The sequence below is a fragment of the Falco rusticolus genome, chromosome 19 (assembly GCF_015220075.1).
Source record: "Falco rusticolus isolate bFalRus1 chromosome 19, bFalRus1.pri, whole genome shotgun sequence".
NCBI classification, from domain to species: domain Eukaryota; kingdom Metazoa; phylum Chordata; class Aves; order Falconiformes; family Falconidae; genus Falco; species Falco rusticolus.
The window spans coordinates 2,977,349-3,000,309 of record NC_051205.1 but is presented as its reverse complement, the minus strand read 5'-3'; the positions used below and the strand labels follow the sequence as shown (position 1 = coordinate 3,000,309).

General features: G+C 69.2%; 2 protein-coding genes across 8 annotated transcripts; both read right to left on the bottom strand.

Annotated features, from left to right (window-relative positions):
* Nucleotides 1–4,455: 4,455 nt before the first annotated feature.
* EFNA4 (ephrin A4) lies at nucleotides 4,456–10,328 on the bottom strand. The gene is made up of 6 exons (XM_037371115.1): nucleotides 10,203–10,328; nucleotides 6,961–7,253; nucleotides 5,756–5,824; nucleotides 5,537–5,596; nucleotides 5,199–5,462; nucleotides 4,456–5,101 (listed from the first exon to the last, which is right to left on the bottom strand). Exons 1-5 carry the CDS (start codon nucleotides 10,307–10,309, stop codon nucleotides 5,374–5,376), a joined length of 618 nt encoding a protein of 205 aa, XP_037227012.1. The 5' UTR covers nucleotides 10,310–10,328; the 3' UTR covers nucleotides 4,456–5,101; nucleotides 5,199–5,373.
* Nucleotides 10,329–11,776: 1,448 nt separating this feature from the next.
* Nucleotides 11,777–20,556, bottom strand: ADAM15 (ADAM metallopeptidase domain 15). Of its 7 annotated transcripts, XM_037370919.1 has the most exons (25): nucleotides 20,442–20,556; nucleotides 18,953–19,056; nucleotides 18,220–18,296; nucleotides 17,779–17,857; nucleotides 17,594–17,670; nucleotides 17,336–17,519; nucleotides 17,198–17,260; nucleotides 17,046–17,114; nucleotides 16,757–16,926; nucleotides 16,601–16,682; nucleotides 16,384–16,532; nucleotides 16,126–16,303; nucleotides 15,882–15,974; nucleotides 15,588–15,783; nucleotides 15,408–15,516; nucleotides 15,185–15,335; nucleotides 15,038–15,115; nucleotides 14,841–14,952; nucleotides 14,603–14,741; nucleotides 14,192–14,245; nucleotides 13,830–13,935; nucleotides 13,301–13,369; nucleotides 13,007–13,078; nucleotides 12,725–12,846; nucleotides 11,777–11,936 (listed from the first exon to the last, which is right to left on the bottom strand). In XM_037370919.1, exons 1-25 carry the CDS (start codon nucleotides 20,539–20,541, stop codon nucleotides 11,894–11,896), a joined length of 2,676 nt encoding a protein of 891 aa, XP_037226816.1. In that variant the 5' UTR covers nucleotides 20,542–20,556; the 3' UTR covers nucleotides 11,777–11,893. The 7 variants fall into 7 exon arrangements, 5 of the variants coding, with proteins under 5 accessions (XP_037226816.1, XP_037226818.1, XP_037226817.1 ...); XM_037370921.1 differs by lacking the exon at nucleotides 13,301–13,369; XM_037370920.1 differs by lacking the exon at nucleotides 14,192–14,245.
* Between the last annotated feature and the right edge of the window lie 2,405 nt (nucleotides 20,557–22,961).

The following is a 22,961-nucleotide window of genomic DNA, read 5'->3' as shown; positions in this document are numbered from 1 at the left end:
GCCACGGCGCCGGGAGCTGGGTACCGGCAGGGGACAGAGCAGGTGATGCTGGTGGCACCACCTGGGTACATCCTGGTGCAGCTGACGGAACACAGAGAGGTGCTGAGGGTAGTGGGGTGACCTGTGCCACCAGCACCCACCACCCAAGAAGGTGGCAGATGACCCTGGCAGTGGGTGCCCAGCCACCCCATCTGGGTGGTCCCATGCCTGGGTGCGAGTGTGGCCCCGTGGCCCCATGTGGGGTGTTGCCATCGCAGCCACTTCATGCTCCCTCGCTAAATAATTCAACACATCGATCCACCTCCTGCTGCACCTGCTTCTGGCCACTGGCCGGCCACACCGCACTCCTGCCAGCCACCATGACCTGCCTGTCCCTGTCCCTCTCCCCGGGCTGGCACTGGCAGGGACTTGGGAGGTTGCCCGCGGTGGAGCTGGGCCCACCAGCCCTGTGCCCACTAGCCAGATGCTAGCTAGGCAGCACTGAGCTCTTGCATGGCTAACGAGGTCTTTGCCAGGGAAGCTCGTTAGCAGCCTGATGATCAAAGGAGCATGGGGCAGATCAATGAGCATGTGGAGCAGGCACAGAAGCGCCGCCAGGGCCCCTGCCATGAGGAGGGATCCCCTGTGCCCGAGCCTGCCAGCCCACCCAGGGACCCACCTCCACCCTGTGCCCAGGCACGGTGCCCGCAGCTCCAACCCTCGGTGCCGGGGCCCCTCTGCCCCCCCAGCCGAACACACACCCGGAGGGATGGAGGGGTAGCGAGAGCTGTGTGCCTGCAGTGCTCCGTGAGCCGCTGTCCGCCAGGCTACCAGGTACCAGGGCTGCGGTGACACCCTGGCACCCAGCCCCACTGCCAACCCTCGCAGCACCCACTGTGGGCACCCTTGGGAGATGCTGCCCTGGGTGGGCACCCACCAACCCAGCCCCTGGCTGCCCTGGGGGTGCAGTGTGCCGGGGGTAACCCCATGTTGTTTACACCAACCCGTCACTGTCCCGGCCCCCATCCCAGGCACTGCTGAGCTGCAGCTCTGCTCTGCTCCTGCCAGCTGGGCCGGTGCCAGCCCCAGAGCCCTGGGATAGACCCAGCTCTATTAAAACCAACGAGGGGCAAGAGGACAAGAGGCTTAAACCCCAGGCAGGAGCCCTGCCTGCACGCTGCCCATGCGCCCCGAAGTAGGTCCCACACTGTGGGCTGAGACTCCCATGGGCCACCATCCCCATCCCCGGGGATGCAGAGGGGTGCCAGCGCAGGGACCCCAGGGCGCAGCAGAGCCAGTGCCAGCACCGCAGACCTTTGGTATGTGGCAGGTACAGGCAGCACCGACAGAGCCGACAGCTGAATCGAGCTGCCACTGCAAGGGCAGCTCCTGCCCATCGCGGCTCTGCCACAGCAGGATTATTGTCCATCAGGATTACAGCTGGGGGGGAGGGGGCAGCCCTGCCGAGCTGCTGCTGGCACCCCAGCACATGCAAGGGCACAGGTGGACGGGCACAGGCAGACACCCAAGTGCACAATGGGAGATGCATGCAGGCATCTGCTGCGCCCATAGCGCTGGGTGCACAAACCCGCTGGTGGCCAGGCTGGTGAGCACACCCCACGCTCCTGCGTGCCCTCCCTGCTGTGCCAGCTGCCACCGTGGCCTGTGGCCAGTGGAGGTGAGCAGCGGTGCCCTCTGCTCCGACCTAGCAGTGGGAATGGGCCATCGGAGACGCAGCCACCCACCCAGCAACTATCCCCATCCCCATGGGAGTGGGTGGGATGCAATGGCCCTGGCACATGTGTGCTGCGCTGGTGTGAGCCGGCACGCCTGGTGCATGCGCCCTCATTGCTATGGCAGGTGCGGGCTCGGTGCGTGCGGCTCGGGCTAATTAGCCGGCACAGGCCGGCTCCCTCCAAAGCCCCTGCTGAGTGTTTTGCTAAATTATAACCTTGACGATGCGCATCATCAGGCGGCTGCTTGACGAACAGCCGGCTCTGGCCCTGCGCACCCAGCGCTGAGCACCAGTGCGGTGGTGCAGAGCTGCCTGGCTGGGGTGGCAACACACAGGATTGGCATCACGCTGGGGTAACATCCTGCCACATGCCCAAGACTGCTGGGGGATGCAGGAGCAGGACTGAGGCAGGTGATGGGCTCTGTGGTGTGGCCCAGGGTGCTGCAGAGCCTGTGGCCAGTGCCCTGTACCAGTGCATCGTGCCCAGTGGTGCCACGCTCCTTGGGGCCTGGCACTCATGTCCCCTCGGCTCAGCATGTCCCCTAGGCATGGTGAGCCGGTGGCCCCGTTTCCATGGTGACACAGAGCCATTTCCCCATCTCTGGGATGCTCTCGGCAGCTCTTGGGTGGAGGCTGCCGCTGCTGCCCTACACCCATGGATGGAAGATGGGCAGGGATGGGCCCCACCAGCCTGGGGGGGCCATGTTTCTCCCTTCCAGCCCTTGGCAGGGGGGCCATGGGCCCCATGTCCCACCTCGTGTCCTGAGGCTGCCCTTGGGATGACCACGGTGTGTGACCTCATCCTGGCCCGGGGTGTTGGGGTTTGCTGGGGTCCCTGTTCCAGCATGGCTGTGTGGGGGGACCCCAGCAGCGTGGCTGGCTGGGGGACCTGGTGCCAGGAGTTTCTTCACATGCTTCCAGGAGCACCACGGGGCTGGGGGGCCTGTGCCTAGGCTCGTCCCAGTGCCATGGTGCACCCATGGTCCCCATCCTGGTGGTGAGCGAGGCACAGGGCTGGGCACAGCCACACCACGCATCCATCTCTCCTCCTGCCATGCCACCGTGTCCCCAAGGCTGTTGGCACAGCCCACCGCCTCTTTATCCCTCTCATCATCTCCAGGCTGCCTATTACCATTTTGCATAGTTTTCTGTCCCGGTGATAAATCTTTCCTTCCCCATTCCCAAGGGTTTAACCCCCACCCGCCTGCAGCACCTGGGGCTGCCCCGTGGGGCACAGACCCACCGGCTGAGGTCACCCAGGCACCCTCACCCCACTCCTGTCCCCAGTGGGACCTGGGTGGCCTGGCAGCTGAGCATCCTGGCTGGCATGGGTTGCAGTGGGGAGCTGGGGGGTGGGGGGGCTGGCATTTGGGTGGGGGAGCCCCAAGGCAGGGAGATTGCGAGACAGAAGGGATGGGCTAATGGAGCCTATTCCTTTAATAGATTCAATTTCTGCCGCGGCTGGCTGCGGGGCGCGGAGCCATCAATTCGATTCAGGGGACGGGGAATCTGATTTGGAGCGGCCGTGCCATCAATTAGCTTTTATTGATGGCATTGCTCATTGGAAGTCGATGGGATTTGAAGCCAGCAGCGGCTCCCGCATACCAAGCAACCCCTGCTCAAGGACAGGGCCCCACTGCTCCTGGACCCGGCACCCACCCTTGGGTCTCCCCCAGATCCCTCAGCCTCACCTGGGAAAGTCCCAGGGGGCTGGGGCATGGGTGGCGAGATGAGCAGCCCCCCAGCGTCCCTGCACGGGTGTCCCCACAGGGCACCGCGTACCCTGGCATACCCATCTAGGTGTCCCACAGGGTGCAGATCCCAGCATCGGGGCTCTGCAGGGCACCCCCAGCATCCCCGCACGGAGGCCCTTTGGGGGATGCCCCCGCGCAGCATGCCCACGTGGGGATCCCTCGGGACACGGCTGCTCCCAGCATCCCACATAGGGGTCCCTTGGGTATGCCCTCCCCCCCAGTATCACCCCCACTCCTGGGGGCCTTTGCGGACCCCGTGGTGGAGCCAGGCCCCACTGTCCTCCATGGGGATGGGGTGCCCCTGCCTGTGCAAGGGTGGGGTGCAGCGGGGGAAGGGCAGGCAGTGGCGTAGGGGGGAGGGGCACAGCGCGGTCGATGCTTTTGCTCAGCCTCTTGCCAAGCAGTTTCTCCGGAGAAGCCATAAAACCTGTCTGACGTGCCCAGCACCACTGCGGCAGGCGGCCGGCAACGCCTGCGCGGGGAGGGGGCTGTGGGCGCCCAGCTGCTGGCAGCACCATGGGGAGCCCGGTCCTGGCTGGGGCCCCCAAGGAGGGCAGCGGGGGGGCTGCACCCATGGGGTGAGGGGCCAGGAGCTGCTGCAGGAGCCTCAAGCAACCCTTCTGCTGGCAGCCAAGCCTGGGGCGCGCCGCTGCTGGCTCCATCCCGTGGCTGCACTGGAGCCACGGCCCCAGCAGTGCCACCAGATCGGCCCCCACCGTGACCTGGGTGCCCCATCAGCGAGAGGTGAAAGCCCAGCCATGGGTCCCGCAGCCCCCCACTCCGTGGTGCATCCTAACGGGGTGTGCAGCGGGCAGATGGACAGACGGACGGCGGGCCACTGCCCCACAGGCTGCCCAAGCCCACCCAAGGGTGCCCAGGGCACCCAGCTGGGGGCTCCAGGTGAGCGACCCAACCCCACCGCCCCCTCACCCCCATCCCACCCCAGGCGCCAGCAGCCGGCTCTGGGTCCCACTGGCAGGCGCTAACTGCAGGCAGCTCATCTGTAATTAAAGCTCTCCCTGTGACATGAGCCGACGTCTCAATATCAAATTGCTGCAATTAACCCCCCCCCGGCCTTAAAGGTTTGGGGGAGAGGGGCAGGGACCCCCGGGGAGCAGCCGCCCTGGCCCATGCCCCAGTATCCCTGTGGGGATGAGGACCACGGGGATGAGGACTGTGGGGACAAGGACCGTGGGCAGGAGGGGACCGCAGGCAGCGCGAGGCCAGGGGTGGGGGCTCAGAGCCCAAGGGCGCAGCGATCTTGCAAACACTGTATTGCTCGGCTCAGTCACTACCAGGGGTTAAAACCAAACCGTAGGGGCTGGTGACAGCACGGAGGACAGCGTCTTCCCAGAAGACAGATCAGTGTGTCCTCGTTGGAGGACAAGGCAACAGAGGGGACCGGGCACCTGCCTCCATCCAGCGCCCGGAGGAGCTGCCACCCTGCTCTGGGGCCTGGGGGTCCCCAGCCCCCTGGGGCGGGGGGTCCATGGGGGAAGGCACAAGATGAGGCGACGGCCCTGGGGCAGAGCAGGTGGCGGGGCAGGCGGCCGCTGAGCTGCAGGGAGCCCAGCACCGGGGCAGGGTGGCCGGTGGGACCGATGTGCGGCAATGCCGGCGGGAAGCGAGGTCCCTGGGAGGAAGAAAGCCCCGTCAGGGGATGCTGTGGTGCAGCAAGGGGGACCAGCCCCCAGGCACCCACTGCCCCGGAGCCCCCTGTCCCCCCTCACCTTCCAGTCCGGAGCTCCTAGCCCTGGCTTGGCTCTGTGGAGGTCCAGTGGGCAAGTTGTGGCCCAGGGCTGCCCCATGGGCTTTGGGGAGGGTGTGGGTGGCAGTGGAGGAAGAGTCTGGAAGCGGGCGGTGGGGCAGAGCAGCCCGTCTCCCCTCAATGGGCAGCGCTGAGCGTCAGATCCAGAGCAGGGCCAGGAGCGCAAGCACCAGACAAGGGGCGCGGGGCTGCAGCGGGGCTGTGATGCCCTGGGCGGACACGGCATCTGCCAGGGCAGGAGCAGAGGTCAGGGCGAGCCAGCCCCCAGCCCCCCCCTCCCCCCAGCTCCCCCATACTCACCCTCTGGCCCCCCACGCCCACGGGGCTGCGAATTGGGAACCTCTGTCACTGGCTCTGGAGCTGAAACAAACCCCAACGGTGTCAGTGACCGGCTCCCCGGAGACACGCGGTGTCACCACCGGGGCCCCGGTACCCCCCGAGGGGACCGGGCTGCCCCAGAGGCAGGGGAGGGGAAACCCCAGAGCTGTGGGGTGCAGCCGCCCCCCCAGCCGGACTCACTGGTGCCTCTGCAGCAGACGGAGACGCGCAGCTTCAGGCAGCGCCCGGCGCTCTCGGGGCTGGGGACAGCTGGGGCGAGGGGACACATCAGTGGGCCCCCCCCCGCACTGCCCCCCCCCCCACCCGCCCCGGGCCCCCCCGACGGCCGAGCCGGGGGCGCCCCCTGCCGACGGACCGCGCGCCCGGCACCCCCGTGCCCCCACCCCGCACCATGAGCCCCTGCACCCCGACCCTCCACTGTGCACCCCAATCGCTGGGTGCAGCCAAACGCAACCCCCGCACCCCAACACCCGACGGCATCCAGACTCCCCTGTGCACCCCGCTCTGCATGTGCCCCGACCCCAAGTGCAGCCAGACCGCCCTGCATCCACATCCTCGGCGCACCCCAATCCTCCTCCGTGCACCCCAATGACAGCTGCATCCACATCCCCAGTGCACCCAGTTCTCCTCCATGCACCCCAACCCCTGTTGCATCCACATCTTCCATGCACCCTGAGCTCCTTGTGCACCCCAATCCTCCTCCATGCACCCCAGCCCCAGCTGCATCCGGGTGCAGGCAGACCCTCCCCACTCACCCCAACCCACCCGCATCCAGCCCCCCCATTCACCCCAACTTCAGTTATACCCAGACCCTGGCGCAGCCAGACCCCCCTCACACCCCTGGCCCTGCTGCACCCCGATCCTTGCCACACACTGGCCCTCCCACATGCCCCAAACCCGGTGGCACCCCAAACCCCTTGTGCACCCCAATCCCTGATGCATCCACATCCTTGGTGCACCCTGCTCGTCTGGTGCACCCCAGTCCTCCTCCTTGCACCCCAACCCCAGCTGCATCCACATCCTCCATGCACCGAGCCCCTTGTGCACCCCAGTCCTCCTCCGTGCATCCTAACCCCAGCTGCACCCACATCCCTGGGTGCACCACAACCCCCTTGTGCACCCCAATCCTCCACCATGATCTCAGCCCCAGCTGCATCCACATCCCCAGCTGCACCCCAATCCCTGGATGCACCCACATCCTGGTGCACCCTGCTCGTCTGGTGCACCCCAATCCTCCTCCATGCACCCCAACCCCAGCTGCATCCAGCACCTGGATCACTCAGGTGCAGCCAGACCCTCCCCACTCACCCCAGTCCCCCGTCCACCCCAACCCCAGTGACACCCACCCCCGGCCGCACACAGCCCCCCGCCCCGGGTGGACTCACAGATGTAGTAGTAGGTTTCTCCTGGCTGGAACTCGAAGCCGAGCGAGAAGGGGGTGAAGCGCTGGATCTTCTCGGAGAAGCGGTCGGGCCTGAAGGGCGCCAGGGGCCGGTTGCACTCCCAGCGCTTGAAGGCGCCGGGGCTCTGGTAGCAGCCGCGATAGCCCTCCCGGTCCACCATGAAGAGCGTGAAGGTCTCGGCCCGGCCGGCGGGCACAGCCCCCTCGTAGTGCGGGCAGTAGATGTCCAGGTAGTCATTGATGGCCACCTGGATGGTGTAGTCGTCCCGCAGGAACCTGCCAGGCAGGGCAAGCCGGGGAGCAGGCGCTGGGGGTCCCGCTGCCCCCCCCAGAGGGATACCCCACCGCCCCCCACCCCAGCACAGCAGGTAGATGTGCTTTTGGCGGAAGAGCTGCTGGGCACCAGTCTCCGCTCCAGGCCACCAGGCATCAGCTCGGATTAGCCGCAGGCCACTGGAGCTGAATGGGCTTGGCCGCGGCGGCCGGGGGGAGCCCAGCCACGCTGGCCGGGGGCACAAAGCCCCTCGCCCCAGGCGCCCGCCTCACCGCCCCCAGCACTGATCGGCACTGACACCCCAGAGGGGCCGCCCCGGTGATGCCACCTGCACCAGCATGGTGCTCACGGGGAGGGGGGCTGGCCAGGGCAGCGGGCACGGGGGGCTCCGCCAGCGGGGCAGGCAGGGGAGGGGGCCCGGCGTGGGTACCTGCACGGGCAGGCAGGCTTCGGCGTGGCTGCCGGCATGGCATGAGCTCACGCCTGTGCAAACAGCACGCGCGGCCAGGCCGGGGTGGAGCAGCCACCTCTGCAGGCACACACACGCGTGCACACACACACACACACATGCATGTGCACACGCTTGGTCCTGCCTGCCCAGGACAGAGAGCAGGAGCCCCCTCCCCTTCCCAGCCCCAGCAGGGCAGCACCCTCCACCCCATGCCCACATCTGGGCACGTACCGGCAGGGCTCCGGCCTCACCAGCAGCGCAGTGGCAGGGATGGGGCTGCCACCCTGCTGGAGGGGCTGCCCTGTCCTACTGGGGACGGGGCTGCTGCAGGGGCCCCGGCCAGCTCCAGCCCCCCCATTCCGCCCCAGTGCAGGCACAGGCACCGGTTACACCAGCACAACCCCCTGCCAGCTGCAGCAGGGGCCGGCGCATTAATCACGGGCTGGCAGTGCCGGGCTGGCAGTGCCGTGGAGCCGGGGGGGGGAGGCTCTGGCCCCCGCTACCCCCCCCAAGGCCGGGGGCTCTTCGAAGACAGGACCAGGCGCAGGATCCCGCTGAGTCAGAGCATCCCGCCAGGCGACGCTGGCCAGGACGAGCCCGGGCAGGGCCGAGAGCTGCTGGGGGCTGAGGCCTTGCCCTGACCCTGCGAGGGGCACGCAGCCCCCCCCTCCCCCCCCAGGGCACCCACACGTGGGTTCCCACGTCTCCCAGCCGCAGGGGGGGGCAGGCAGCGTGGGTGCCCACAGCCCTGCTCAGTGCGTGCCCAGGGCATGAGACCCCCGTGAGGGAGTGCAGCCCCCGGCACAGCACCCCAACCCTGCCGCCCCACTCACTGGCGGTGCCGAGCTGGGAAATGCCTAAAATGGAGGAGGACGAGGATGGACCCCAGCCCACCGAGGGCGGCAGAGCCAGTGGGCAGCACCCCTGGCTGGGGGGGGGGCTGCGCTGTGCCCAACAGCCCCCCACCAGCGGGCACATCTGCCACAGGGACCCATGGTCCTGGCAATGCCACGCACCGGCTTGGTGCCACCCAGAGTGACCCCAGGCTTGGTGCCCACCAGCCCCGTGCCGGGCAAGTGCGCCTGGGCTCAGTGCCACCTGTGGGTACCCCAAGCTCAGCACCACCGTGGGTGCCCGGGCTCAGCACAGCTTGGCACCACTGGGGGCTTGGCACCACCGGGAGTGCCCACCGGCTTGGTACCACCGGGGGCTTGATGCCACCATGGGCTCGGTGCCACCGGGGCTGCCTGCTGGCTTGGCACCCTTGGGGGCTCGGTGCCACCAGAACCGCCCACCTGCTTGGTACTGCTCGATACCACACGGGGCTCAGTGCCACCAGCAGTGCTCAGGGCTCAGCACCACCGGGGGTACTCACCAAATTGCTACTGCAAGGGCATGCCTAGGGGCTCAGCACCACCAAGGTACTCACCGCTCAGTACCACCTGGGGCTCGGTACCACCAGGGGTGACTAGTGGCTCAGTACTGCTCAGGACTCAGCACCACTGGAGGTGCTCACCAGCTTGGTACCACCTGGGGATGCCCTGGGGCTGAGCACTGCCTGGGGCTCAGTACCACTGGGGTACTCATCGGCTCAGGACCACCCTGGGGCTCAGTACCACTGGGGTACTCATCGGCTCAGGACCACCCTGGGGCTCGGTACCACTGGGGTACTCATCGGCTCAGGACCACCCTGGGGCTCAGTACCACTGGGGTACTCATCGGCTCAGGACCACCCTGGGGCTCAGTACCACTAAGGATGGCCAGTAGCTTAGTACTGCTTGGGGCTCAGCACCACGAGGGGTACTCACTGGCTCAGTACTGTCTGGGGATGCCTAGGGGCTCAGCACCACCTGGGGCTTGGTACTACCCAGGGCTCAGTACCACTAGGGTACTCATGGGCTCAGTACCACCCTGGGGCTCAGCACTGCCAGGGTACACACCAGCTCAGTACCACCATGGGGCTTGGTACCACTGGGGATAGCCAGTGGCTTGGTACTGCTGGGGGCTCAGCACCACTGGGGGTACTCACTGGCTCAATACCAGCGAGAGATGCCCGGTGGCTTGGTACTCAGCACCACCGGGGATACTCACCGGCTTGGTAACGCCCAGGGGTGCCCGGTGGCTCGCTACTGCTCAGGGCTCAGCACCACCGGGGGTACGCACTCGCTCGGTACTCAGCACCACCGAGGGTACTCACCGGCTCGGTACCACCCAGGGGTGCCCGGTGGCTCAGTACCACCGGGGCACACTCACCTGCTCGCTGGCCCACCGGGGCTCAGTGCTGCCGGGGATGCCCGGTGGCTCGGCACCACCCGGGGGCGCGGTACCACCGGGCGCTACTCACCGGCTCGGTAGCACCGGCTCTGCCCGGTGGCTCGGTGCCCGCCGGCTCCGCCCCTCCCGGGAGCCCCCCGCCCGCCGCCCCGACCCCCCCGGCGGCGCGGGCCCGGGGCTCGGCAGGGCCCGGGGCGCACAAAGGCGGCGGGGCCGGCGGCGCTACCTGGGGTTGCTGCCGTTCCAGTGGACGGGGTGGCGGAGGCCGCGCACCGGCGGCGGCCACAGCAGCGGCGCCCACAGCAGGAGCCCGAGCAGCGGCGCGGGGCGCATGGCTCCGCCGGCGGCGGCGGGGGGCGGCGGGGCCGGGCGGGGGCCGGCGGGGGGCGGGGGCGGCCCGGCACGGCGGGGCTCGGCACGGCCCGGCCCGCCCCGCCAACTTCGGGCCAATCCGCGCCGCGCCGCCGCCCGGCAACTTCCCCGAGTGCCATTAACCCTTGGGGGGCAGCGCCCCGCCACCGGCATCGGCACTGCCGAACCCGCCCGGCACCCCGGCACCGGCGACAGGACCGGCGGCCCCGCCCCAATCCAGCACCGGGACCGGCACCAGTAACCCCGAGCCCGCCCGGTACCCCGGCACCGGCACCCCCGAGCCCGCCCGGTACCCCGGAGCGCCGACACGCACCGGCGGCCCCGCCCCAATCCGGCACCGGGACGGGCACCGATACCCCTGAGCCCGCCTGGTGTCCCGGCACCGGCGACATGCACCGGCACCGGCGGCCCCGCCCCAATCCGGTACTGGGACTGCCGACATCCACCGGCACCAGGGCCGGTACTTCCATCAGCTGGGACCGGGACCGGCGGCCCCGCCTCAGTCCGGCACCCTGGTTACCGGTACCCCTGAGCCCGCCGGGCACCGGGACCTCCGACGTCAGTCGGGACCGGCGGCCCCGCCCCAATCTGGCACCGGTACCTCCGACATCCACCGGCACCAGCATCGCCCCGGCGCCCTCCCGGTGCCCCCAGCCCAAGCCGGCAGCGCCCCGGTACCGCGGACACGGACCGGCACCGGGTGCTCCCAGCGCCCAGCCCCGCCCCGCCCGGGGGCGGCGGGACCCGGGACACACGGCGCGGGGCCGGGGCAGCCCCTGAACACGCGTGCCCCGCACCCCGGGCGGCCCTTGCACACGCGTGTGTCCATGTGCGTGGCAGCCCCTGCACAAGTGTGTCCCCGCACACATGGTAGCCCCTGCACACGCATGTCCCCACACCCCAGGTGGCCCTTGCACAGGCATGTGTCCATGTGCATGGCAGCCCTGGCACATGGGTGTCCCAAACCCCAGGTGGCCCCTGCACACGTGTCTCCACGCCCTGGGCAGCCCTTGCACGCATGTGTGTCCATGTGCGTGGCAGCCCTGGCACATGTGTGTCCCCACACCCCAGGTGGCCCCTGCACACGCATGTGTCCCTGTGCATGGCAACACCTGCACATGCATGCGTTCATGTGCGTGTCAGTCCCTGCACACGCGTGTCCCCGCACCTCGGGTGGCCCTTGCACACGCGTGTGTCCATGTGCGTGGCAGCCCCCGCAGACGCGCGCGCCCACGCCCACGTGGCCCCACGGCGGCTGCCCCCCCATCCCCGCCAGGGGGCGGTCGCGGCCCAGAGCCCCTTCCTGCGCGGGGGCGGAACTTCCGGCGGGCGCCGCAGGGACTGCTGGGAGCTGTAGTTCCACCCGGGCGACCGAGACACTGCCCCCGCGCCGGTTCCCGGTTCCCGGCCCGGAGGAGGCAGCGCGGCGGCAGCTCACAGCCCCTTTATTGGCGTTGACAGGGGACAAGCGGGCGGCGAGGCCCGCGGGGCCCGGGGTGAGGCCTGTCCCGCGGCTCCAGCGCTGCGACCGGCTCGGCCCACGGCTCAGGCCTCCTGGGGGGCACCGGCGGGCGGCGGGGGGGCCGGCCTGCGGGAGAAAGGCGGGTGGTGGTGGGGCTGGAGTCACGGCACTGTGCCGCCCCTGCCGCCCCCCCCCCTACACCCTGCTCTTGGTCCCCATAGCCCTTTCACCCTGGCACCCCCTTCCTCCTGGCTCCCTGCTCTGGTCCCCTGCAGCCGCCCCGCCCCCCCCCCCCCCTTCTAGCCCCTGCTCCGGTCCCTACAGCCCCCACTAGTCCCCCCCCCAGCCCCTGATTTGGTACCCCATTCCTCCTGGCTCCACCCTCTGCCCCCTCCAGCCCCCGCCCCCCTATAGTCCCCCATCCTGGTCCCCTGCTCTGTCAGCCCTAGCTCTCTCCTCTGGTGCCACGTAGCCCCCCCCACAGCCCCTCTATGCTAGCACTCCGCAGTCCCCCAGCCTGCACACCCCCCCCCATGCACCCCCACAGCCCCTCCCTCCCACACACACTTTCACCCCCTGCTCTGGCCTCTACAGCCCCCACTCACCCCCTATAGTCCCCTGTCCTGGCCCCTACTCTGCCCCCCCACCCCCCTCCCCAGCACCCCCCTCTGGTGCTATGTAGCCCCCCATGCTGGCATCCTGTAGCATCCCAGCCTGCCCCTTCCCCCTCCCCCATGCACCCCACAGCCTCCCCCCCCCCCTTTACCCCCTGCTCTGGCCCTTGCAGCCCCCCACTATGCCCCCCAATCTTGGCCCCCTGCTCTGCCCCCCCCAGCACCCCACTCCAGTGCTGTGTAGCCCCACACAGAGCCCCCCATGCTGGCACCCTGCAGCCCCCCAGCCTGCCCCCTCACCTGGAGGGAATCACGGTGACGTAGGGGTGACCGGGGTGTGTCTCGCTATGGGGAAGCGAAGGCCCCGGGGGGTTCAAAGGCAGCGGCCGCTGAGGTGGGGGGGGCTTGGCTGGACCTGGGGGCTGCAGGGGAATGGGGGTGTCAAAGCTCCAGCATGGGCTGACCCCCCCGATGGGCTTGGGGAGGGGGGGAAAACCACCTCCTGGCCCCACGGGGGGCAGGGGCTGCCTGGCCCAGGCGCACGCTGTCCTGCCCCACACGCTGCCACTGCGCTGCTGTTACCTGAGTGCCTGCCACCACAGGGTCCGCGGGCAGCGGGCGTGTGGGGGGGGGCGGCCTGTCCGAGGGGGGGGCCTAGGCAGAGAAAGCAGGGACAGTGAGACAGCCAGGGGACAGCGAGACAGCTCGGGGACTGGCGGCTGTGGGGATGAGCCCCCTGCTGAGCAGGAGGGTTGTGGGGGGCTGTGCCACAGAGGGGCACAGCCCGCAGGTCCCCAAGAGCTGGTGCGCAGCCAGGCATGCAGCGGTGGCCGGCGGCCAGGGCGGTGCCACCCGGGACCCCCACCCCGGCGTTACCTTGGGAAGAGGGTCCGGCGGGAGAGGCCGGGAGGGCGGATCGGGCCGGGCCAAGCCGAGGGCAGCCGGCTGCAGAGAGAGGGAGAGGGGGCAGGCGCGCCATGCAGCCCTGCAGTGGGGCAAGCCGTGCAGCATGCGGAGACCCCCCTCCCACCGCAAAGCAGAGAAACCCCCCCACCCCACAGTGGGCGGCGCAGGGGCTCAGTCCTGCACCAGCAGCCCCGCTTTTTGGATGGCTGCGGCATCCAGCCAGGGCACTGATCCTGGAGAAGCGCAGCCAGTGCCACGTGCGGCACAGGACATCACAGCGGCGTGGTCCAGGGCCGTGCCAGGCTGCTCCTGTCCCAGGGTGCCACAGAGTCACCACACAGCTCCGGAATGGAGGGATGCTCAGAGCTGGTACCAGGGATGCCTCCTTGGCAACAACCAGCCCAAACCCCAGTACCCATGGCAACCAGCCTGTTACCACAGCGACAGCATCACCCTCACCAGCAGGTCCCTCCATCACCAGCCCCCCCCAGGCTCTCACCTTGCTTCTGTGCATGACCTGCAGCTCCGTGGCCTGACGCCACTGTGGGGGCCGGGGGCGCTCTGGGGGGCCCTGGCTGCCCAACCGGGGCTCCGGCTGCGAGATCCTGCAGGGGAGAGGCAGGATCAGGCCCCGCTCGCTCCGGGCAGTTGGGGGACCCCACATGATGACCGAGCGACACCAACACCAGCAGAAGCCCAAGAGAAACAAACCCCTCGGCGCCGGAAGATGCAACACCCTGCACCCCGGGGGCTGCCCCACACCCCACGGGCACTGCCAGGGGAAGATCGCAGCACCGGAGGCCTTGCGAAGCAGGACAGCTCAGGGACAGCCCCACGCCCAGGCTCCGGCAGTGACGTTACCCGCTCCAGCCGTCTGGGGCTTCTGGACCCAGGAATCGCACCCGGGTCTCAGCACTGTGGGGAGAAGAGTGGGGGGCTCAGCCTGCAGGTGGGGGCCAGTGGGAGGGGGGAGGAACCGCGGTGACATGGGGCGACGACACACGACAGGGTCTGCTACCTGTGCCGGAGGGGATGCATGCAGGCACACACGGACTGTCACCCGCTTGGGGACACATGCATGCAGACCGCTCGGTCAGCCGCTACGGGACGCACACACGCGTGTGAATGCACATGCACGCGCCCCGCTTACCCACCGCGCACGTGTGCGTGCCCACATGCAGGCAGGCAGCGCCGGTACCTGTCACGGCACACGCATGCACACAGAGGCGTGCATGCCACCCACGTGCCACCCATCCCCGCCAGCGCGGTTACCTGTACTGGCAGGAGGTCCCCTTGCCCAGCTGGCAGAGGTGCTTGTGCAGCCCGGCACGGCGGGCGCAGCAGAAGCCCAGCGCCAGGGCCAGCCCCAGCAGCGCGCTCAGCAGCAGGGCGGTGGGCAGGGCACTCCCCCCTGTGGAAAGCGGCACGTCAGCCCCCCCTGCACCCCACGCGGGCTCCGGCCGCACAAAGCCCCATTCTCTGCGCGGCGGCCGCCTGCCTCTGCCCTCACCTCGCTCCAGGGCGGCGGGGCCGCTGTCCTGGCTGCCCCCTGCGCCGGGGCTCTCACAGGTCGGGGGGGCCCAGCCCCGCTCGCAGTGGCAGTGCCCGTGGTTGTTGCACACCTGAGCGGGTGACACCGAGCTTCAGCCCCCAGCAGGTCCCCACCGCTAGCACCACCACCGCCCCCCCCATGAGCCCTGCACTCACCCCGTGCCCGTGGCACCTGCTGTGGCACTGCTGGTCACCCAGCGCAGAGACATCCTGGCACCGGTGCTGGAGGCACACCTACCGGGGACGGGGTGTCAGCACCAGGTGAGACCCCCCCAGCCCCCTTCCTGCCACGCTGGTACACACCTTCCCGGAGCCGCAGGCAGTGCCAGGCAGCACCATAGCCGCATCGCTCACGTCCTCGTCCCTGGGCAGGACTGTCCCCTGGCAGGACCCTTCTGCTCGGTCTCCATGGGTGCCACCACGCTGGCACTGCAGCATCCCGCAGCCAGCATCCCTGCAGGGATGGAGAGGGGTCAGGGGCAGGGGGGATAGCAAGGGGGGGACACAAGGTGGGGACGGCACTCACTGCTGGGCACAGGCGACGTAGGAGCCATTGGGGAGCTGCCCGCAGTGCCCACGTTCATCCCCTTTTGCATTCAGAAAGGTCATGCAGGAGCTGGAGACGGGGCCGGCACCTGCAGCAGGGGGGGCAGCAAGCCTCAGCACCCCCACCAGGCCCCTGGCCCCCATCCTGGCCCCGCCATACCTGGCCCCAGCAGCTGCTGGCACTGCCCCTCATAGGTGGCACAGGCGCCGCCGTAGCAGACCGCCCGCCTGCCGGCGCAGGGCTGCCCGTCCTGCAGGAAGGTGTCGGGGGGACAGTGCGGCGAGACCCCGTCACAGAACTCGGGCAGGTCACATTCACCCAGTGGCTCCCGGCACATGTCCCCGGCACGGCGCAGCTGGGGGGAGGCACAGTCAGATGAGTGGGGTCCCCCAAGAAACTCACCCTGGGGAGTGGCTGGAGCGCCGGTGCTGTCACCTGCCTGTCCCCACATACCTGGCAGTCCTGGCAGCAGGCATCCCCCGTGGCACACTCGGCCCCGGGCACCAGCTGGCAGGTGCTGCTGTTGCAGCAGGGATCAGTGCACTCCTGCGGGCAGAGGGGCTGCAGTGAGCGAGGGGCACTGGCATCCCCCCCGCCAGCCCTGCAGCAGGGCTGGAGCATGGCATGGGCAGCCCCAGGTTTAAAAGAAAGGGGGTGACTGCAGGGGAGACCCCAGCCCGCCCAGAGCCCCCCGTACCATGCTGAGGCCACAGTCACAGCCCTCGCCCAGCTCCAGAAAGTGGTTGCCGCAGCGGGGGCTCCCGGCCAAGCGCCGGGGCTCGGGGACGTTGGACAGGCACCAGCCCTGTCCCTGCCGCAGGCTGCGCTCCAGGTCCTGCCGGCTGCAGTTGCTGAAGCTCAAGCCGGGTGTCAGCCTGTGGAGCCAGAGAAAGGGGCCATGAGGCTGGGAGGGGGCTCAGCCCCGGCCCCCCGCCACCCTGCCTGCTGCTCTCACCCCGTGGGCGATGCCATGATGCAGCCGCGGTCCTGCTGGAGGTCGCTGCAGTCACAGAAGCGCCCGGCACTGTCGTGGTGCATGCCCAGGTTGTGCCCCAGCTGATGGGCCACGGTGGAGGCGACGACAAGGACACTGATCGAGTGGTCCTACGGGACAGGGGGGGTCAGGGTGGGCAGGTGGCAGCAGGATGGGGAAGGGGGCAAGTGGCACTGACCATGCTGACCCCCCCAGAGCGTGCAGAACACATGGAGGCTTGAGCCGACATCCCCACTGAGACGTCCTCAAAGCGTGTGCCCCTGGGGAAAGAGCGCAAGGGTTGGGGGGCTGCCTGCACGCCTTGTCTCCCACTCCCGTTTTGACCCCCACTCACGTGAGGAGCTGGGCATTGTCATGGGGCAGCCGGGGCAGCAGCTCCTCCCGGCGCCAGCGCAGGAACCGCTCCAGTGCAGCCCTGGCACTGCCGCCCACCGCGAACCTGTCGCCCTCGCTCCAGACCTCCACCGCCAGCAAGGCCACCCGCACTCCCAGCGGCTGGAAGAACTGGCGGGGGGCGGGCACGGGGGAGGTGGGTCAGAGACCTCTGGTACCACAGCAGCGAGGGCACAGCCGAGCACCGGGCTGGCATGGACAGCGCCCGGTGCATCAGAGCAGCAACTTACCGCGTCCACCTGGTTGGCAATTTCAAGGGTCCGGGTGCGAACGCGTTGCAGGTCACGGTAATTCTGGAACTGGGGGTGGAGGTGGGGGGTGTCAGGGGGGCTGAGGGGGAGCAGGGCAGCCCCCACGCCAGGGATGCCTGCCCAGCACTCACCGCAGCATAGTCCACCACCATCACCAGCTCCACAAACCGCTGCTTCGCAACCGCCCGCTTGCCCTGGGGAGGTAGAGGGAGTCAGGGCACGGGCGAGGGGACCCCCCTCCAGTGGGGTGAGACCCACGGGTGACCTACCCTCTGTGACCAGGGGGGCTCGGTCTCTGTTGCCTCTGCCCAGGGGGGGTCCAGGAATCCCTGCTCGCAAGCCCGTGGTGCCAGCCGGACCTCACGCGGCCGGTACACGATGTGCCGCCCCAGTGGGCTGCCGGTGTCCGGCTCCAGCCCGTAGCTCCTGGTCTCTGACAGCCAGAGGTGGCCACTGGGGAAGGGGAGAGGAGGGGTCAGCGGCACGGTGGGAGCCGGGCTCGGGGATCGCTGGGGCCAGGGGCTCACCTGAGTCCGGCGCAGGCGCAGAGGCTGGCCCAGGAGCCAGGAAAGCCCCGCACCGTTCCCCGGTAGCAGCAGTGCTCCTGCAGCAAAGAGGGGGCGCTTCAGGAGCTAGCCCCTTACCAGGGTCCCTCCAGAGCACGGGGACAGCTCAGGGACACTGCTGGGGACATGATGTGCCTGGGCCCTACCTGCTTGCTGGCCTCCTGTGTCACCTGCGTGCCGTTGGGCAGGTAGTAGAGCAGCGCCCCAGTGCCCAGCACCAGCTCCCTGCCAGAGACATGCGTCACCCCGCAGCAGGGACCCCCAGCTCCCCCCATCCTGAGCACACCACTGATGAAAACAGGGACCCCGGTACCTCCCACCCTGCTGTGGGTGCACCTCGGATGGAGACAGGGTCCCTGGGACCCCCCATCCCACATGATGGCGAAAGGGAACAAGGGACCCCCATTCCACATGCACCACGGATGGAGAGAGGGTCCCCCAGACCCTCTTTGTGCACTTTGTGCACCATGGATGGAGATGGACCCCATGGAAGCCCCACCCTGCACGTATCATTCCACGGATACGGGACCCCCAGGACCCCCATCCCACTCATGCCCCTGCTCTGCCCCAGCCAGCCGCCGACTCACCAGTTCTGCTCCAGCTCCAGCACCAGCCGTGTCCCCTCCAGCTCCAGCAGGACCCGCAGCCGGGCAGGGAAGCCCCCCTGCCACAGGCAGCAGTTACAGGAGAACCTCCTGCCCCAGGGGGACCTGACCCAGCGCCAAGCCGCGGGGTCCCCTCCCATCCCCACACCCCCCCTGAAATGCCATGACCCCCAGGGTGGGGCATCGAAGGGGGGCCGGGGACCCACCTGGCGCGTGCCTGGAGGGAGGGGGCGGAAGGGATCCTCTGTTGGCCCCCGCCCTCGCACCCTGCAGGAAGCGTCCCTCCCTCCCGGGCTCATTGTGCGGGGAAGGGGGTGTCGGACGGAGCGGGCCCCCCCCCCCCCCCCCGCCCCTCGTGCTTCCTGCCCGGTGCAGCGCGGCGGAAACACCAGAGAGACTCCCAACGGCCATGGGGCGGGCTGGGCCCTTCCGCCACAGCCGGGAGGAGCGCCGGGAGGGTGGGTGCCCCGACCCACCGAGGTCCTGCCTGGCACCGGCGGAGGAGAGGAATTTGCTGGAGGCCCCCTCCCCACTGCCCCTGGGGTGCCCGGACCCTCCGGGTGTTTGGACCCTCAAGGACACGGGGCCTGAATGGTGAGTCTCCTGCAGTGGGAAGGGGGCAGGGGGAGGTGGCGGGGTGCAGGCAGCCCCCCCCCCAGCTGTGACAAGCCCCTTCGTGACACAAGCGCCCCCTGGAACGCGGGTGAGGGCTCACCTGGGTTGCCTCTGCCAGGCTGAGAGTCTGGTTGTCCCGCAGGACCCACGGGGTCATGTGCCAGGAGCGTCCCAGTTCTGCGTGGCGCTGCCGTGAGCTGTCACCTGCATGGGGACAGAGCTGCTCCAGCACCCATCGCAGCCCCTCCGCCCCCCATCACCTGTCCCAGCCCTGTCACCCACCGCAGCCCACCCCCCCCCCAGTCACCCGTCCCAGCCCTGTCACCCACCGCAGCCCACCCCCCCCCCCCAGTCACCCGTCCCAGCCCTGTCACCCACCACAGCCCACCCCCCCCCCAGTCACCCATCCCAGCCCTGTCACCCACCGCAGCCCAACCCGCCCAGTCACCCATCCCAGCCTGGTCACCTGTCTGCAGTCCACCCCCCCCAGTCACCCACCCCACCCCAGTTACCCGTTCCAGCCCATCCACCCCAGTCACCCGTCCCAGCCCAGTCACCCATAGCAGCGTGGCCCCCCCTAGTCACCTGTCCCAGCCCGGTCACCCATCGCAGCACCCCCCATCGCAGCACCCCCCACCCCCGGGCACCCATTCCAGCCCCGTCACCCACCACAGCCCCACCCCCCCCTCCAGACACCTGTCCCAGCCCCATCACCTATCGCAGCCCCCCACCCCTTAGTCAGCCGCGCCAGCCCTGTCACCCATCGCAGCCCCCCACCCCCAGGCACCCATTCCAGCCCTGTCACCCGTTGCAGCCCAGCCCCACACAGTCACCCATCACCACCCAGTCACCCCCTGTCCCCCATCCCAGCCAGCCCCCCCTGTGCTGCCCCCATCCCAACCAGCCCCCCCAGGGCCCAGGCAGGAGTCTGGGGTGGGAAGCAGGAACTGGGACCCCCGTGGGCTCACCCCAGCAGCGCCCATGGTCCCCCCAGTCCCCGCCCCGAGCACCCCCTGCCCACAGCGCCCGGGGCATGGCTCCAAGGGGGCTGGAGGTGACCCCCGCGGGGGACTGCGGCAGGGCGGCGGGGGCACATCCCCCCCCCCCGCTCGGGATGGGGTCCCCTGCCAGGCCTTGCGTCAGCCCCGGCCCAGCCGCCCAGTACAACCAGCTCGGGGACTGGGGCAGGGCTGGGAGGCCCGGCCCGGCTGACTCATTAGTCCCCCCCGCCCCGCAGCGCCCCCCCCCGGTCTCCGTGGACCCCCACCCTCCGGGGGCCCGGCAGTTGCTGGAGCGGCGGGGGTCCCCCGCAGACCCCGCTCCCCACCAGCCCAGGGAACGCGGGTTCCCAGGGCTACGCGCTCCCACGGGGGGGCGGAGCACCGAGCATCCCGCAGGGCTGCGGCCCCCGGTCCCGGCTGCCCGCCCACTCCCCCCCCGCCCGGCTGCTGCCGGTCCCCGAGGGTCCCCGCGCGATGGCCGAGGGGGACGCGAGGAGCTAACTCCCGCGGGCTGGGAGGGGAGGGGGGGGGAGGCGCACGACACACACAGACCGGGGACTCCCCCGCGGACCTCAGGTCCCCACTCACCTGCGCCGCTCCCGCTGGTCCCGGTGCCGGCGGCGATGAGCAGCCCCGCGGCGAGAAGCGGCCAGAGCAGCCGCAGCGCCCGCGCCCCCCCTCCCCCCATGGTCCCCCCGCAGCCCCAGCGGGGCCCGGTGGTCCCCGGCCGGCGGCTCACCAGCTACCCCGCCACGGCCGCTCTCGCCGCGCATGGCACCGCCGCCGCCGCCCGGCCCGGCCCGGCCCGGCCCGGGGGGCGGAACTTCCTGCCCAGACACGGCCCGGCCCCGCCCCCGGCCCGCCTCCGGGCCCGCCCCCAGACCCGCCCCGGCCCCCCCCCCGGCCCCTGCCGCCCGCCCCCTCGGGCCCGCCCCCCCGGCAGCGCTCCGGGGCTCCGCCTGTGCCCGGGGCTGTGGGCCGCTGCCCGGGCCCCGCCCTCGAGCCCCGCCCCCTGTGGTGGGCCGGGACCCCCGCCTCTGCCACCCCACACTCCAGAGACCCCCACCTCTGCCGCCACACGCCCTGGAGAGCCCAGCCTCTGCCACCCCACATTCCAGAGACCCTCACCTTTTTCACCCCACACTCTGGAGACCCCCACCTTTGCCACCCCATGCTCCGGAGACCCCCACCAACTCCACCCCTCACTCCAGAGACCCCCTGCCTCCAGCACCCCACGCTCCAGAGACACCCACCTCTGGCACCCTGTGCTCTGGAGACCCTTGCAAACTCTGCCCTGCGCACCAGAGACCCCCGCTATCCCCATCCCACGCTCTGGAGACCCCACCTTCTTCATTCCATGCAGCAGAGACCCCTGCCAACTCCATCCCATGCTCTGGACACACCCATCTTCTCCACCCCATGCTCTGGAGACCCTCACCTTCTTCACCCCATGCAGCAGAGACCCCCACCTTCATACCCCAGTACAGTGGAGGCCCCCACCTTCACCATCCCATGCTCCAAAGCCCCCTGCCTTCACCACCACATACAGTGGAGACCCCCACCTCATTACCCCATACACCAGCTACCCCTGCTTTCCCCATCCCATACACCAGAGCCCCCTGCCTTAACCGCCGCATACAGCAGAGACCCCCACCTGCACTATCCCATACACCAGAGCCCCCCACCTTCACCATTCTGTAGAGCAGAGACCCCCACCTGCACTATCCCATACACCAGAGCCCCCCACCTTCACCATTCTGTAGAGCAGAGACCCCCACCTGCACTATCCCATACACCAGAGCCCCCCACCTTCACCATTCCATAGAGCAGAGACCCCCACCTGCACTATCCCATGCACCAGAGCCCCCCACCTTCACCATTCTGTAGAGCAGAGACCCCCACCTGCACTATCCCATGCACCAGAGCCCCCCCACCTTCACCATTCTGTAGAGCAGAGACCCCCACCTGCACTATCCCATACACCAGAGCCCCCCCACCTTCACCATTCTGTAGAGCCGAGACCCCCACCTGCACTATCCCATGCACCAGAGCCCCCCACCTTCACTATTCTGTAGAGCAGAGACCCCCACCTGCACTATCCCATGCACCAGAGCCCCCCACCTTCACCATTCTGTAGAGCAGAGACCCCCACCTGCACTATCCCATGCACCAGAGCCCCCCACCTTCACCATTCCATAGAGCAGAGACCCCCACCTGCACTATCCCATGCACCAGAGCCCCCCACCTTCACCATTCCATAGAGCAGAGACCCCCACCTGCACTATCCCATGCACCAGAGCCCCCACCTTCACCATTCCCTAGAGCAGAGACCCCCACCTGCACTATCCCATGCACCAGAGCCCCCCACCTTCACCATTCCATAGAGCAGAGACCCCCACCTGCACTATCCCATGCACCAGAGCCCCCCACCTTCACCATTCCATAGAGACCCCCACCTGCACTATCCCATGCACCAGAGCCCCCCACCTTCACCATTCCATAGAGACCCCCACCTGCACTATCCCATGCACCAGAGCCCCCACCTTCACCATTCCATAGAGCAGAGACCCCCACCTGCACTATCCCATACACCAGAGCCCCCCACCTTCACCATTCCATAGAGCAGAGACCCCCACCTGCACTATCCCATGCACCAGAGCCCCCCACCTTCACCATTCTGTAGAGCAGAGACCCCCACCTGCACTATCCCATGCACCAGAGCCCCCCACCTTCACCATTCCATAGAGACCCCCACCTGCACTATCCCATGCACCAGAGCCCCCCACCTTCACCATTCCATAGAGCAGAGACCCCCACCTGCACTATCCCATACACCAGAGCCCCCCACCTTCACCATTCCGTAGAGCAGAGACCTCCACCTGCACTGTCCGTACACCCGAGACCCCTGCCTTCCCCCCCATCCATCAGAACCCCCTACCTTCACCACCCCACACCCAGAAGACCCTCCACCCCCATGGCCCTCAGAGCCCCTTTCACCACTCCGTACACCAGAGACCTGCACCCCACAGACCCCACTCCGCACCCTGCAGGGGGGGCTGCGGGGGGGGGGGGGGGGGGGGGGGGCACAGCCTTTATTGCCGGCCACCC

Excerpts from the sequence above, each read along its gene's own strand:
- EFNA4 (XM_037371115.1), bottom strand. The coding sequence starts at position 10,309 with ATGCGCCCCGCGCCGCTGCTCGGGCTCCTGCTGTGGGCGCCGCTGCTG. Across the intron at positions 5,825-6,960 it reads AGAAACCTACTACTACATCT|CTGTCCCCAGCCCCGAGAGC; the intron begins GTGAGTCCACCC and ends CCCTCGCCCCAG. Across the intron at positions 5,463-5,536 it reads TGGGCGTGGGGGGCCAGAGG|ATGCCGTGTCCGCCCAGGGC; the intron begins GTGAGTATGGGG and ends CTGCCCTGGCAG.
- ADAM15 (XM_037370919.1), bottom strand. The coding sequence starts at position 20,541 with ATGGGGGGAGGGGGGGCGCGGGCGCTGCGGCTGCTCTGGCCGCTTCTC. Across the intron at positions 17,858-18,219 it reads CTGGAGCTGGAGCAGAACTG|GGAGCTGGTGCTGGGCACTG; the intron begins GTGAGTCGGCGG and ends TGTCTCTGGCAG. Across the intron at positions 15,517-15,587 it reads CCAGCAGCTGCTGGGGCCAG|GTGCCGGCCCCGTCTCCAGC; the intron begins GTATGGCGGGGC and ends CCCCTGCTGCAG.